General features: G+C 37.5%; 1 protein-coding gene across 5 annotated transcripts in view; it reads left to right on the top strand.

The window, feature by feature from the left end:
• The window catches only part of MCF2L2 (MCF.2 cell line derived transforming sequence-like 2), a 158,511-nt gene that overhangs the window by 61,323 nt on the left and 79,960 nt on the right, over positions 1–17,228 (top strand). For all 5 annotated transcript variants that reach the window (XM_038183877.2, XM_038183878.2, XM_038183875.2 and 2 more), the window contains 8 exons: positions 22–146; positions 1,802–1,916; positions 2,515–2,634; positions 4,100–4,291; positions 5,096–5,287; positions 5,681–5,858; positions 13,931–14,034; positions 15,416–15,504. In XM_038183877.2, the coding sequence (XP_038039805.1) occupies positions 22–146; positions 1,802–1,916; positions 2,515–2,634; positions 4,100–4,291; positions 5,096–5,287; positions 5,681–5,858; positions 13,931–14,034; positions 15,416–15,504 (1,115 nt within the window). The remainder of the gene's footprint in view (positions 1–21; positions 147–1,801; positions 1,917–2,514; positions 2,635–4,099; positions 4,292–5,095; positions 5,288–5,680; positions 5,859–13,930; positions 14,035–15,415; positions 15,505–17,228) is intronic.

The raw sequence follows: 17,228 nt of genomic DNA, 5'->3' as shown, positions 1-17,228 counted from the left end.
TTTTCTTGTTTCCCCCCTCAGGATGAGCTGAAACTAGCTGTGAAGCAGGGGGCCACCCTACTGACATGTATTAGGGAGCCAGTCACCCGAAGTGCCAACAGCAAACTCAGTCCGGATGAACTAGAAAATGTGGCAACAGTGGAAAGGTTAGTGAAGCTTGATTACCTTGGGCAAGTTGGTAACTTATTCCTAAGAAATGCAAATGTAATTTATGTCCTCATTTAAATGGCATAAATATACAGGCTATAAATTCCAACTGATTCAGTCACTCAAGGTTTATTGGATACATAAGTCAGAGAAGGGAATGTCTTTGAGGAATTTACTTGATTAAACTGGCAGTGAAAGTTCAAACAAGTCCTGAATTTCATGGTAATTCTTGGTTGGACCACTACCTACCTGGTGGAGGATTTAATGTGGAACATATTTTCCCTATTACATCCTCCAAATACCTGTGCCTAGTTAGAAAGTGGCATCTGGATCCATGTGAGATGAAAGAGTATATGCTTGTGTATTTCTGTGGAAACGCTGGGGGAGGGAGGAACAGATAAAGATGATAGTCTGAAACCTTCACAGATGTATATAAAGAGAGAAATCTCTGTTCCTTCCTACAATGCTAGTTATTACCATAATGATTTTATTTACTATGTACAAGTTTCTGCTGTTCCATATGATGCAGTAGAAAGAGAAATGTTATGCTAGTGTTTCAGCATATCTGCATTCAGCAGGAACAAAGCTGCCAAAAGTAAAGTTGATATTTTTCACTGAATACTTTAAAATCCTTTAATCAGTCATTCTGAAGAAATTTACAAATTCAGCTTGAATTCAGCAACTAGCTTTGATTAAAAACACATTTTTCAGGGATAGATTGAAAACAGGACTTGTTTTTGAGAGGAATAGGAAAGAACTATTGGTGTTTGCCCCAATTACTTCATAGTTCCAACACTGCATTTGTAGAAGATCAGGCCTGGTTTCCTGCCTGCCTGAAGAATGCCAACTATTGAAAAATAGGATATTCAGAGAAAACTTCATTTTCTTTCTTTTCCTTTTTTTTTTCTTTTTTTTGTTTTTCTTTTTCCTTTTTTTTTTTTTTTTTCTTTCTTCCCTGTTTAAACTGTTCTACTTTGTAATATACTCAATAGGTCATAGAGATTGTGAGGATGACTCATAATCTGGTGTTTGACACTTCACTCAAAATGTGGGACACTTGATACTGATTTTTTTTTTTTTTTGGTGAATAAGTGTTTCATTATTTCCATGAAATGAAACATTGTCAGTGGGAGGCATTATGAGCCTCTAATCCATTGTGTTTAGGAGAGATGCATTAGGAAAAATGATTCAACTATTGCTTATTTCTTATGGCAAAAAAAAAAAAAAGAAAATGAACAACAAGTTGTACAGTTCTGCTTTAAGCATTCTTAAAATTAATAATTGCATTGTATTCAATCTACATCGGCCTGAGGTGAATTATCTTTGAAGATTAGATGGAAGCTCGGGAGTGACAGCTACTTCTGGCTGCCAGCACATGGACCAGGTCTGTATTCCAGTTGCAGGTTAGGAGGCAGGGCTACAACTGCCACAGTAGATCCATGTAGCTATCAGTCATCATCACACTTCTGCCTGTACCACTTCAATTTTTGTTCTCTTTTTCTCAAGGGAAAACTGATGCAGAACCTTGTTCTGCTTCATACATAGGTGTAGGTTCCCCACCGTCTCCAAACCCTGTTTTTTGCAATCAGTTGGTGTAACTTAAAGGAAAAGAATTGTAGTAAATTAAGTGCTTTTCACTCTAATTTCTTAACAGGTTGTTGGCTCAGTTGGATGAAACAGAAAAGGCTTTTGATCAATTTTGGACCAAGCATCATCTAAAACTAGAACAGTGCTTGCAGCTTCGACACTTTGAACATGATTTTAGAGAGGTATTTCATTGGTTGATTTTGTCTAGTCTTCTCTGGTAAATAAGGTCAAACTGCTTATATGTAGAAGTATAATGGCATTCCTAAAAAAAGAGACTGGGAGAGAAGCCATTCGTTATAAAAAATGAAATTAATATTCAGAAATCTTGGTAATTATCTGATATTTTACAGCATTAGGCCAAACTGTGAAACACCAGCTTCATGCTAAATGATTTATGTGTGATCTTACCAAATATCACTTTTTCTATGATGCTAATTGTCCAACTCCACTGATGTCAATTGAAAAGAAAAATGGAAAGCCCAGCTGTCAGCTCAAAGGACAAAGTAATACAAATCTTGGAGTAATATAGGCTCTAGAGTTATGGATCTTCAAAACTGCGTGTCTCAATAAATAACAAGAACCAGGGACAGCTCTTTAGAGAATAGTTGTTTGTTGCCTGGTATTTTCCATTTTGAAAGCCATTTATAACAAGATGAAAGACTAAACTTGAAATGCAAACTCTTCTAAAAGATGGAGATAAATGTTTAGAACTCATAGATTTGTTATAATTTTATGATCATCTTGTGATGGGTACGCTTTTTTTTGTCGTGTTTGTTTTAGGTAAAACTGACATTGGATAATCTAATGGAAGCACAAGCAGGTTTTTCTGACATTGGAGACAGTGTCACTCGAGTAGAGCACCTCCTAAGGGAACAGAAACAACTGGAAGAGAAAGGACAGGTTTGTGCTCAATATTGTATTCCAGCTGATCATCTAGATGTTTCTCTGTCACTATTGTTCTGTGACACTTACTCTCTTCTCATGGGTCATTATTTTAAACTGTGAAACTCTGATCCTAATTTCCAGAAACCAAGGTTGTTCAAATTCAGTAGTTCTGTTTTGTTACCTGGAAATCTAGAATCAGTTGAAATACCTGCGTTTCAAACCAAGACAAGTTAGGGCCATCTTTGGTATTTGAAAAACTTGGAAGACGTAACAGGTTCCCTTGGCCAGATACCATTTAAGATCATTCTGTTCAAGCTTATAGCAGTTTCAGGAACACCCATGCCTTCTGATAAACATGGTTTTTTTTTGTTGTTGTTGTTTGTTTTTTCAGACGTTTGAACTTTGCAATTGCATCAGTTGGTCACCTATATATAATATGCATCACAGTTAGTATTATTAGAAAGCATTGAACAAATGAGTAAGCTGAATCAGAGGAGGGTGCACATGAACAAAAGCAAAAACTGGTGATGATCTGATGATCTTTTTTAAGCACAGGATTAAGATTTAGAAATGCTGTCATCTTTGCCCATCTGTTCTGTAGAAATCTAAAGAAATTTAAGTTACTGTAACTTACATTTTCCTTCCGTTGTCCCTTCTTGTTGTGTGCTGTTAGGTGATATTTTAATTATGATCTATTCACAGCATATGTGTTAAAGCACTAAATATTTTTGTATTTGACACATTATCACAGACAGCTTTTGTACTCCAATGAAGCAAATAACCAATAATAATGGATGTAGTTTGAACTCATCCCATGAAATGGGAAAAAATCTTCTGTACCTATAAATATTCAGCAAAGAGCTGATGGTTAATAGCTGAAAATAGAGAAAATGTTTCAGTGCCATAAACAGTTTAAATTCACTCTGACTTTGCCTTGCAAAAGTCTCGGGACCTTCACACTCCTGAGCAGTGGTTTTAAAAGTTGCCACACCTGTTATCACAACCTGTTATCTTCTGCCCCTCTGTGAAGATGTGATGTCCTGCTCTTCTGAGAATTTGTAATCTGTAGCTCTACAGATATGAGCTCAGCTGACAAAGCCTGAGATAACAAGATTTATCATAGAAATTTGCTCTGGTTCATTCTCCATATTGTGCTGCTCTACTAATCTTTAACTTGGGTTAAGCATGTGGTAGAATATTTTTTTATTCTATGTATGATCTACAGATCATACGTGCTCTGTATGATTTTGAGACTGTTTAAGTACTCACCTCTGAATTTAGGCTATGGAGGCAGGAAGAACAATAGTAAGAAATAATCACTAACACGTTGGTCTTCAATGCAAATTGAAAAACAAGTCAGCTAGATGAATATCCCAAACCTTTAGCTCCAGGCTACAGCACAGATTACAGAGATAGTTTATCTTTACTAAATGTGTAATTTTAAGGTCTAACTTTGGATAGTTTCTCATTAATTTCACAGGAACCATTGGAGAAAGCCCAGACTCTAGCTCTCCATGGAGAACAGCTCATCCAAAACAACCATTATGCAGTCGATTCCATTAGACCAAAGTGTGTTGAACTCAGGCGTATTTGTGATGACTTTACCAATGAGACCAAGAAAAAGTACGATATTTTGGGAAAGTCTCTTGAGCTGCATCAACAGTTAGATAAGGTGAGTGAGCCTTTTTAGAGAACAGCACTAATGACGGTTCTACTGAAAATGAATGTTTTTATAAGCACGGGTACAAAGACTTACTACTTTTTCCTCCATTTCATTCAGAAACTATTACCATAAAAACTGGAGCAGTAGCTTCTCATAATTATGATCTTAAAATGATGAATAGTAGGTTACTAAAAAAAAAAGAATAGAACTAGGCCTAAATTTGAAACAAGAAACAAATGTGTAAAAATATGCTTAAAAATAAACAGCTTACTACTTGTTCTTTTTATTTATCCCACTTCATATGATCTGAGTAGAATAGAAAGCTACATGTAAATGCTCTGAGAATGTTTACATGCTATTTCAGCCTAATTCCTAAGAGGAAGTACCAGAAATTCATCTTGAAAACCTGCTTTGGAGTATTTTTAACTGAGTGTAATAGGCCTAAGAAGTTTTGGGGAGTTTTGATACAGATCAAATATTAATCTGGGGTTTTGAATTATTTTGTGACTGAACACTGAAATGAGGTAGTACAGCTGAAAGATTTGATTTGCAGCAACCACAGTAACACTCTTCCTCCTCAGAATATTATTATGTGTTACTGAACCATCCATCTATCCCATGAGAGCTGAATTTAATTTGCTATTGTTCTGTATCTATGGTGGGATGTATTTTGACCAGGACCATGCTATGAAGTAAACATTCATTCAGCAACATGGTAGGGCAAATCTGTATTTCATGGGGTGGTAGAAGCAACACTTCATAATACGGACTGTCGGTGATGTTGGGGTCCTTGTTGTCTGATTTTTTTTAAAGGCAAGCAAATGGTGTGAAGCTGGAATCTACCTCTTAGCTTCCCAAGCTGTGGACAAGTGCCAGTCACAAGAGGGAGCTGAAACCGCACTCGTTGAAATTGAAAAGTTCCTGGCAACAGCTAAGGAACACCAGCTTTCTAACCCGAAGGAGTTCTACAATCAGTTTGACATGATCCTCACCCCTGAAATAAAGGTAAAACCTCTCAAATGCATATGCACTCAGTTCAAATTTCAAAATACCAATTGCTTTCTACATGAGAGAGTACCAGACTATATCTCTGGGCATGCTCAAATATGCCTCTTTTGCTACAGCAAAAGGATACAGAGGTGAGCACATACGGCAATAAGTTTTATTTATATGAGCAGTCCTATAACCACACATACTTCAGGGTAGAGCTAGAAAATTTAATGAGTCACCAAGTCCTACTCCATGAAATATAGATCTGTGCAGAATGCATGGGCTGGGTTGGGTTAAGCTACAACATGATCTTTATCTCTAATACACCCAGTCTGAGTAACAGAAGTCATCTCAACTTGCTTAGTCCAGCACTGACAACCATCTGCTGTTTGCCTTTTCTTTGCCTAGGCCAATGCCCAAAGAATTCTACAAAAACTAGAAGATGTACAAGAAATGTTTGACAAGAGGCAAGTGAGTCTGAAGAAACTGGCAGCCAAACAGACCCGGCCAGTACAACCTGTTGCCCCACACCCTGAATCTTCCCCAAAGAGAGCATCACCAAAGACTACGAGACCAGCAGGAGTAGGTAGGCCATGAACAGCTGCTTTCAGATACACACCAGTGTTTTTCTTGCATAGTCATGCTTTAGTTTTTGTCTTCAGAATGAAAACTTGTATTTGATGTTCAGTATCAACCTTGTAGGCCCAGAAAATTAAAACAAATGTGAAACAATCTATCACTAAAAGCATATAAGCAAGGGTGAACCAAAAAAAAAATAAATAAAAATCAGGCTCTTTTTCTTAGGTCTAATCTACAGAGCATATTTCTATACTGTTTCTCATTATGTCATATATTGCTAATTTTTCCCTGAAAATGAAAACCAGGTTAGTCACTGCAAAGTATGTAAAGTATGCATGAGGAACTCTTTTAAATTGCACATACAGTGGTACGAATATTTGGCTTTAAAAGATCACAATCCCTCCAGTTTCAATTAGATACTGCAAAAAGCTTTATGCATCGTTGGTGACATTGACTCATTGGTGTGATTTTTCTGTTCTTTTGTTTTTCCCTCCACATAACTATTTAGTCACTTTCTAGAGTTGTCCTCTGCTAACTAAAAAAAATTGAATACTGCTTCTGGTTGGAATTTACAGAAAGTTCCTGATTTGAGGTTAGCATGTTTAAGCAAGGTACCTATTTTCTGCAAAAGGAACGTGGGTGAAGCAACTTGAAACTGTGCATCTTGGAGGCCAGCCACATTGTACCTGGTGGCAGGAAGGGGTTAACCTTTTCAGCAGAGATAGTTATAAAAATTTAAAGAAAAGAACTTCAGGGCTTTTTAACAGGGAACCTTTAGCTAAAAGTCTTGGGAAAAAACTACTAATTAGCATTAAGAGCATACATGTACAGCAAGCTTTGATTTTTCATCAGGAAGATTAGGCAGGCCAGTAGCCTGACCATTTTGCTTTCTAGGCATACTGTCAAAAGCTCATACAAATGTCCCTGTTGTTTTCCTCTGGTCCCCAACATTCATCCTTTCCCAATGCCAGTTTGACATCTTTACTTCTTTCCCCAAAACCTTGCTAGCTGTGGTCTTAACATGCAATTACTACCTCAAGTTTCATTTTCATTGTTGCCTTAAAGCAAGCTGAAACCACAATGCCTTTGAAGAGGTCTTGCTCTGATACCTCCATCTGCTAGCAATGTGTTCCACTCTTGCACCGTTGTTGGCAGTCAGTTAGCTGCATGAATTTTTAAGTCTTTGAAAATTCAAAGAACTGACAGTAAAAAAGTAGTAGTTAGTTTTCCATTGTGTAAGTTAGTAGAATGTAGAGAGTTCTGGAGATCACCTAGCCCAATCAACTCCTCAGAGCAGCACTAACTTTAAAATTCTTCAGGCCACTAGTGCTAAAGCAAAGACAGTTGCTGAAAAATGACATTATGGGACCAGTAGGTCTAAGCTAGTTAGTCCTTGTTAGTGGCAGTAGAGTTTTAGAATGGCTTTCACCAGTTGTGAAACTGCACCTTCAGGCTAAAAGCTAGTCTCGCATTTCTATTTATGCATGCAATCTCTGCGTTTCTTAAACTTCTTTCTTGTCATTTTAAAGCACTTGCAGATTTTTTCCATTTTTGATATAAATAGAACCTTTAATATAGTCACTAGTACAGAAATGACAATACTTTAAGTGTTGATTGTTGTTCATACACCCCATCCAATACTCTCAGCTACTTTACAGAGAACCATGACATGTTCCCTTGCTCTGATCCTTGCATTGCTGTTCAGTCTTATATAACACAGTACAGGAGATAACTGCGTGGTAAGGATTACTTAGCTTCTGATGTCCTGTTGTGAATTAATAGATAGATGATACTCAATTTGAAAAGTTACTCCAGTCATCCTCTGTGGTGATGCAAAGTGTGACCCAGGCCTGTTCAGAAATTCATAAGTAGACTGTATCATCTCATTCGGTTTCTTTTTGTGCCTCAAGATGATTGACATAGAGAAATGTACAAAGAAACAGAAGTCCCCGGCTTTCTACAGCTTATCCTAGGACTTAAAAACGTTTACTTTAACTGCCACGAGCAGTATATGTATATTTACATGGAATCACAGAATAGAATCATAGAAACATTAAGGTTGGAAAAGACCTCCAAGATCATCTGGTCCAACCATCCCCCTACCACCACTATCACCCACTAAACCATGTCCCTAAGCACCAGGTCCAACCTTTCCTCTTAAATACTCCCACAATGGTGTACCACTTCCCTTGGCAACCTGTTTCAATGCCTAACTGCTATTTTTGAGAAGAAATGTCTCCTAAATTCCAACCTCAGCCTCCCCTGGCACAACTTGAGGCCATTCCCTCTTGTCCTATTGCTAGTTATCTGCGAGAAGAGGCTGACCCCCAGCTTCCCACACCTTCCTTTAAGGTAGTTGTAGAGAGCAATAAGGTCTTCCCTGAGCCTCCTCTTCTCCAAATAAACAACCACACTCCTTACCCACTCCTCATAAGAATATATATACCGTATAATAGCATCACTTGGGTCTTACCCAATTGTTCACTACAAAGAATCATTCTTTGAATTTCCTGAGTGCCATTTCCCACAGAATGCCAAGGCACTTTGCAAATGCTATGTTACTGGTAAGTATTTTCATCTCCCTTTTGCAGAAAGAGAACTGAAGCACAGATCAACTAAGTGATTCACCAAAGTGTTTCTCAGTCTGAGTCTGAGATGTGGCTGAGAACAGAAACTGGCACTAGGTTGTTTCGGTTTGTCCCGGCAGGCAGCTAAGCACCACACAGCAATTCACTCACCCTCTCCTCAGACAGCGTGGGATGGGGGAGAGAATCAGGAAAAAGAAAGTAAAAGCATTGTGGGTTGAGACAGATAGTTTAATAAGACAGAAAAGAAATAGAAATAGAAATGATAATAGTAGTAGTAGTAGAAATAATAATAATAATATGTACAAAGCAAGCGATGTGCAATGCAACTGCTCACCACCTGCTGACTAATGCCCAGGCTGTCCCCAGGCAGCCTCTCCCATCCCCCCGGCCAGTCTTCCATATTAATTGTTCAGCATGATGTTTTATGGTACGGAATATCCCTTTGGCCAGCTGTTCTGGGTCTGTCCCCTCCCAGCTCCTCGTGAGCCCCCAGCCTCCTTGCCTGCGGGGTGGTGTGAGAAGCTGAAAGGTTCTGGGCTTAATGCAAGCACTGCTCTGCAACAATTAAAACATCAGCGTGTTATCAACATTATTCTCATCATCCTAAATCCAAAGCACAGCACGATACCAGCCACTAATTAATTAATAATAAGAAAGGTACCCCATTTAATTGTTAATATTAAATGAGTCCTACTCCAAGCCTAGAAAATGAGGCTGTGATATTCTGTTCTTCTTGAATCTGCCCTCTGTAGGAATTTCCTCTGTGCCATTTCTTCACATTCACAGGATCAGCACAGAGGCAGCATTTACATATGGGTAGAATTTATTGAGAATCCTCTTGTAAAACAGAAAGAGGCTGAAAGCACCTTTTTGAAACAGATACCGTACTTCATTGTTATCCAGGACATATCTGAATATTTGTAAAAACTTGCAAAATGAAACAGGCAACAAGAAACTACCATGTTCCTAGGATGTGTAAACATAAACAGAAACAGAAAGCCAGAAAGAAAGGCGCTTGTCGCTAGGCAGCAGATCTAACAATACCACGGCAGCACTGCAATGCTTGTCTGTGAAAGCAAAGAAGTTACATTCATTCCAGAATAGATTTTGTTTTGTTTTGTTTTTGTTTGCTGACTCTCTATTTCCCTAACAAGGAGTGGTAGGGTAAATTCACCCCGATTCAGAGTGCTAATGGAAAAACGTTAACAGATGTGAAAGTTTAAGCGTGAAATATTCTGTCAATGTATCCGTGACACACTTCATTCTGCCTGTGCATATACGTAGATGCACACAAGCAAAGCTGATACCACGTATGAGAGAAAGGGCAGATTTCTATCAGGAAAATGATGGAGTTTATTTTGACTATGCATTTATGTCCTGTGGTGGCTCTTGGCAGAGTCTTAGCTCAATGAAGATCCACAGAAAGGCTGCACTTTAAACTTTCCCTCATGCAGGCTTGCCCCCAGTGCTTTAATTTGGGCCTGGGAATCCTGAGGCAAAACTTGAAATTCATCCCATTTTTCCTTGAAGCTTTTGGTTTCACAAAGAATTTGCAAATTTCACAAGGGCAGGCCTGTTCAACAGTGGTACTGGAATTATGATGCTCAACAACGACAACAAAAATCTACACCAGTCTATACCAGTTGCAATTAGTGCAAATTTTATAGGAGTCTGCTTAAATATCATTCACAAATCAACCCAGAAAAGACAGGAAGCTGCTGACCCTTTTATAACAAATGCCTTGAAAAATTTTAGTGGTATATATGGCATCTTATTTCAAGAAAAACTCTGTGCTCCCCGTGGAAGCTTGCATGAATTAAGCTTTCCCAAAGACTGTCTTACTTAGCTGGACATTTTCTTGGAAAACTTTAGTGGAAATGATTCAGCCACCTCAGTAATCAAGGCAGGGAAAAGCATTTTGTTTTAATCACCCTTGTAGCCAAAGATGAAACACAGCGGTGCCAAATGGTTTTGTCCCTTCTTGAAGCTTCCAGATTTGGTAGAATTTTAAAAACTTGGAAAAAAAATCTCAGCTCACACATGTTCATTATGGATTAACTTGCTACACTTTGGCTCCCAAAGTCTCATTTCTTTTGTTGTCAGCAAAAATGCCTGGAATCCAGAGACATGTTTCTCATCCCTCTGCACTTCTGGTTTCTTTAGAGTATGATCTCGTAGCAGTTTAAACCCTCCTTAATGAAGGGCTGTTTTGGGCTCTTGCTTGTCTCCTCTTTGCCCAACACAGCAATGTGTTTCTGACTGCTTGACGTCAGTACTTACAGTCACATAACCAGTGGTTGGATTTTTTTATTTATTTATTTTTGTTTCTTTTGGCTAGTTCAGCTCCTCATCATCCAGTGGAAAGAAATGCAGTGCTGACAAAAAAGAGGTGACAAAAGTGTGTGGCCGGAGGTTGGGAAGAAAGGGAGAACAGTACCAGCCCCAGCTCAGATGGGTTTCAACTGTTCTGGAGTCGTCTCTGAGACTGTGAGAGTTTACTGCTGTTTTTTCTCCTGCTGACGTGGGAGAAGCAGCAGTAGGTGTGAAGTTCTGACCCCATTAAAAACCCATGTGGGTGTTAACTTAGCATTTTGTTTGTTTGTTTGTTTATTAGAGGGGTGATTTTAATAACTAGTGCAACTACATAAAAAGATCTACGTTGAAGGGACAGTGAAAGACTGAAATCAGAATTGTTGGTCAAAGTGTGTGCTCTTAAACATGCAAAGTGGCGTATAGCAGTCAGTAATCTGAAAGATCAGTTCTAAAAATATCAAGTTGGTCTTCCTTATTAGTCTTTTCTCCTGTTACCTCTGAGAACTATCATGAAAACAACTCAGCGAATATTTATTAAGCACTTGAATTGTAAAAAGGAACCCAAAAAAATGTACTTTCAGAGCAGGGATTGGAATAGTTTATGGAGAGTAAGGCTCTAAGCCCCCGCTGAGAAATACAGATAAATCAAAATACTGAATAGCTGCTCATGAGTTCAGTGTTTTTTGTTTTTTTTTTTTTTTTTACTGAATGAGGCAATAGAATAAATCCTTAGGGAGGGGGAGAAAAAGTAGTAAATGTGCAATATACTTGTCAATGGTTGGAGCTAGATGCCTGAACAGAAAAGGGGAAAAATTAGCGTTGCAGGTGTAGCTTTACTTCTGTCATCTTTTCTCTTCTGATCACTATAAAATATTCATGGAGGGATTTCTTTGTGTGCAGCATGAATGTGAAATACAGGAGCAAAACCATCAAAATTTCTGTTAGCTCATTAAGCAAATAATATGTTTAGCAGCACATCACACATACAAAATCCATGACTCACCATATGGGTTTATTAGAAGGCCAGCTTGGAACATGAAATTCATACAGGGGGAATACAGCTGGAGGCTTTTCAGTCCTTTAAAGTATAAAAGCCAAACTGGTTCCATCTCATTTAAATGTGTACGACTGATCATTGGATCCCTTCCAGCATTCCTCGCAGTCACTAATGCATAACACTCTCTAACTAATAACATCTGGATAGGGGGATTAAAAGAGAATGTCTTGCAAGAGACTGGGGATGTGTGCAGGGAAGTGAAGCAGCAGAGAGATTAGCTGACTCAGAAAAAGACGATGAATGTGATTTTCATTAATGGCTCTTGGGAAAACACCAGTTTCTGTAGCTTAAGATATTTCTGTAAAGAGAAAGAGAAAAGGAAAAGATGCTTTCAATTTTGTGGCTTTAAGGCTGCTATCACATTTGGCCAAATCTGAGGAAACTAAGCAAGTGTGTCTTACAGAAAAATACTCCATTTACACAGGGCCTCACTCTCTGCTTCTTATATGGACAGATTTTCAGGAGGTTCAACAGCAATTTTGCTAGAGCAGAGAAGTATGGACTCTATTGCCTAAGAATGGAAAATACTTTCTATACAATACATGATGAACCTTAGATGCTTAGAAAAATGTTTCTTTAGCTGCCTTGGCATGCTGCTTTGTCATCAGCAGCATAGAAAAACACTCTTAAGTCATTAATTGTCTTCAAACCTGTCTTCCTGTGGGACAGCATTTGCTGCATGTCCCAATAAAACAGTTTAGCGCATTAGTCATTTCCATGCCTATTCTTGATGAAGGACTTTGAAGTATGTTTCAGCTCAATTTCAACCACTGGTAGCTGCCAGGCTTTGCTATTCTGTTGAAGAAACTTCCTTAAACTTTCCAATATGAAATCAATCTGAGGAAGTAACTGAGGAAGTAACAGGCCTGAAACGTGCACTGCCAAGTCTTCACGTCATCCAACATGGACTGATAAATAGGGGAAGATTTAGGGAAATTGGAAGATTTAGGGAAGAGGGGGATGGAAACTCCCTTAATTCTCTTCCCAGCTGCATGATAAGGCAATTGAAAAGACACAGGGTAGAAGAAATGTCAGCTTCTGGTATTATTGTTTACAAAACAAAGATGTTGACATTTTAGTTGTATATAATTTGGTGTTTCTATTTTTGTTGTTTGTTTTTTAAAATACATTAAAAGGAGAATTTAATGACAGGAACACTTGAAAATCTGTTACTCTCACACTTGCAACAATATTGTTATTTGCCTGACCCAGCAACTTACATAATTTCTTCTGCTATCCATATTTTGTTTTTACCATGACATGCACCCTCACTTGTATCAATTCAAGAAGATACCAAGAAGAAGGGAGAGCACTGTTTGCCTTGTACTTAACAACATGTACTGCGTACGCATTACCAGTTTAACACAACTAAAGATACAAACTACAACAAAGAAATTATTTCCTATTTAAGTCAAATGTATGAATTCCCTTCTCACCATTCATTCAAACACTTTTCTTTGAATGGCAGTCTCAGGACAAGTGGTTACACTGTTGAGGATGATTTTCTAGTAGCATTTGATGACTGCTATAAACTGTTTTTTCAGAGACTGCAAGGCTGAACCAACCTGACACAACAGCATATTCTGAAATCATTTTCCCAGAATCGCTGTCATTATATACACAGTCAGAGTGACTTGTTGAACACTTGTAGTGATTACTCCCTTGAGGCTTGTTCATGTGATGAAACCTTACAGGGAACAATTATAGTCTGACTTTTCCAACCTGCTACCGGAACAAAAATGTCCTTTCTTTGGGAAATCACAAAAGTAGCAAACCATGAGCTTAAATGCAATCAAAGTGAAAATTATCTAACTGTTGATACAACTGGCTAAAACTTACCTGAGCTATCCTAAAGATGGTTGCCAAGGAGGAAACCAAACCATGGTGGTCATTGCAGCATGAAACTACATGCCGATCTGAGGCACAGTGGAGGACTGAACAACGTAGCCCATTCCCTCATGCCAGTTGACCCTTCACAACTACAACCACAGTTCAGTTCTCTAAGCCAGCTGTCAGTTATCAAAGACATGGAAGGAACTTTGCTCATTGTTTTTATTAACATGTAGGACTTTGACTTTTAACATGAGTTTTCTAATGTTACTTTATTTTTGTCTCCTTCAGCTACCAACAGGAGGTCCACAGAAATTTCCTGCCCTCCAAAGTCCATCTCTGAGGCAGAGTTATCGAAAAAGAAAAGTATTAAGAAAACTAAAGGTGGAATTAAGGTATAAGTCTCTGTTTTGGGAATACTCCATGTTGTGAGAACTCAAAACAAAATTAGTGTTTACATATTTGTACTTATTTCAAAATAGAAGAAAAACATTTGCAAGCCCTCTGCAAAACATTTTTTACACTTCACACTGCAGTTTAAGTTACTAGATACCAGTGTTAAGATTTATGCTCATAAATGTGAGCAAACAGGTTACACTGAAGTAAAAATCACTTTCAGAGGATGAAAGGGGCAACGTAGAGAGACTGTCCAATGATGATACATTAAAAGTACCCTCCTTTATTATAGCACGAGCTATTTTGTTTCCCAAACTGAAATTTTATTCTAACTCATATGAAAGGTGTGTTATATTCAAGGTTTTAAAAAGTTATACAGTTTTCTTCATTGAAACATTTTCTAAGGTCATTCTATACCCAAAGGAGGAAAAATTAAACATTTAATACTTAGTATAAACAACCATCATTAACAACAAAATTCCATTGCTAACTGTTATTGCATGAGCAAGTAAGATTCAGGGAAATGCATTTTACTTTTGTGTCTCTGTGATGAGATTTGTTGCATCATTGTTTCTGCAGCAGAATTCTGCTCTGGACACTTTGAACATCCTTATCTGTCCTTCCCTAATCCCAAACCCTACAGCATTTAAGAGACTTGTCCTTACAGCAGAGAGTATTTTTATTTGAGCTGCAGCTTACCTGGGGATAATGAGATATGACAAAATAGCCCTCCTTGCTTATTTTAGATTATTTTAGAACTGGGGACAGAAGAATCCAGAAACTTCATTTATCTGCATTCTTTATAACTAAAATGAACTGCAGCTGCATCCTGAAACCTTTCGTTTGTCCAAGCTCACAGAAATGACCACTTCTAGAGACCAGACTTTTTCTCTCTGTTAAATTTAACACCTCCCTTGCCATATTTTAAATGCTTGTTTTTAAGACCATGTAAATACACCTTTACAAAGGGATAGAACCACAAAAGTTGTATTCTGAATGTTTCTATACTACAAATATTTCATAACTTTGCCAACATCCATTTTAGTTATGTTAGTCAAAAGACAAAATCAAAACATACACAGTGCCACTTAATCTTTTAAATGACATTCCTTTGCTGTAATTTTCTTGTCTTCCTGGCATGAAGATTCAAATTATTAGGGCAGCATATCATTAGAATAGCTTATCAAAATAGTCTACAACACACCAATTCATTTCAAGAGTTATTCTTGATTTTCAATTTGCACATCTAAGTCAATTATTTTTAACTTGTCAAATGACATACTAGACTGGTGATGTGTTTATTCTTGTAAAGAATTAAAGTTCTCTAAATAAAAGTATCAGTGATTAAGTATTTTCACATTGCGTGTGCTTTCCATTCAGATCGAAGTGATGCATGAAGCTAGTCAAGGCGGATCTAGCAGAGTCTTGGTGATGAGCGAAAGCGATGAGAACCTGTCAACAAGGAGGAGGTAAGGCTGTGTGCTTTAGTCATTATGTGACATAACTCCTTAGAATAAGCCTTGCTCATCTTTAGTAGTAAAGATCATCTCATGTTCAGGAAACTCTCATTTGACTATATGGCTTTGATACGCTTCTATTTTCAAGTAGAAGTTATAATAATCTTGTCTCCCTTTCTAGAAGGTCTTGAGAAAGATCATACTAATTACATAACCTGAACAACCAAATGCTCAAGTCATTTAGTTTAACAAGAAATACCAAGCAAACCCAGTTTTAGTTGAACTTCAGTGTCTCTAGGCCAAAGAGAATAATTTAAACCAAACTGCAACAAGCCCACAAAACAAACCCCACGCTCCTTACTACCTCTATTTCTTTTGTTTTCTTCAGTATAATTTAAATAATTTATATGTACATTATGCCTGTCTCACACGGGTACACACTAAAATTGCTTGATACAGGAGTACAAGTCTGAAAACGCTAGCTTGTTAATACACTGTGCTATACAAGTCAGAGACAGCAAAATGCAACGTCTCAATTTGTAGTAGGTTCAAAATAATCTTATATACTATGAAAATAATGTCTATCACTGGTTACCAAACTATCAGCTAGTTTTCAGAAAGTACAAGATGTGATTTGAATAGAATTTATTTAGGTAGATACACATCTCTACAGGAATGATTGCTTCAAGAGAACATATGATTTTGGAAGTTAATATTAACACTAGGTGAAGCTTCTAGTACTAGGCAGTTTTCCCACAACTTTAAACCTGGGAAATTGCTAAACAAATTTTTAAACTGCCTCCTTTCTTGAGGATTCCAATTTCACATTTCCACCCCCTCCCCCTCAAAAGATCTGGAGGTTTGGTTCACAGTAGAACAGACAGGAAGGATAGAAAAGAAGAAAAAAATCAGTTCAAAAGTCCTCTAAGAGAGTACTCAGAATGGCAATTAAGCATCAGAGCTGAGCTTGTCAGCTACAAAGAAAGCAACAAGAAACTCACCAGCTTTATTTTTTTTTTAAAAAAAGAAACAAGTCTGTTTATTCAAATCAAGTTTTACAAAACAATTGTATTTTGTGGTAAAGAGCAAAATTTAAGAATAAATATTGAACACTTTGTATAAAAATTAGTAATACCAAAGGGAAACTGATGCAAATCAAACAAACAGGTAAAAACAACTTTAGCATTAAACATGCTGTGCAACAATGTCATACTCTTAATGAGGCATAACCGACCATTCAGGCTGATAGTTTTATTTGTAGAAGTAAAACCTGACAGCCCAGCATTGGAGCACCAAGACAATTGTTAAAAGAGGTTCCAGTTAGAGGTGTCAAATGTTAAATCAGTGTTTAGAACCAGAGAGTAAGTTTTCTAACTTTTTTTTTTTTGAAAGGAGTGCCTTCATGCTTTCATTTTTATTCATAAGCAACTTCCTTTTTCACTGCAGCAGAAGAAAATGCATGCTACAAACATCAAGGTCCTTTTAAGTCTAAGAAACAATTCAAACTAAACTCAAACTAGCTATAAAACAAAAGTATTTCAATGGTCAAGTGACTTTCACATAATGGCAAACTGCATTTAAGCAGTGTTTTAGATGTTAGCTAAATCACTAACCTATAGAAGTTTAATCTACTTCCAACTCAGCTTGTGCAAGTGAAAACATTGCTGGAAGAAATTGTAGTCTTAGTAGTACACTTTGGTTATATAGAGCGTATGTAGACCCTCTTTCCCCTAAAG

Source organism: Anas platyrhynchos, chromosome 9 (genome assembly GCF_047663525.1).
Source record: "Anas platyrhynchos isolate ZD024472 breed Pekin duck chromosome 9, IASCAAS_PekinDuck_T2T, whole genome shotgun sequence".
In the NCBI taxonomy this organism is placed as follows: domain Eukaryota; kingdom Metazoa; phylum Chordata; class Aves; order Anseriformes; family Anatidae; genus Anas; species Anas platyrhynchos.
Note: the sequence above shows the minus strand (reverse complement) of the source record. Positions and strands in the feature narration are given on the sequence as shown.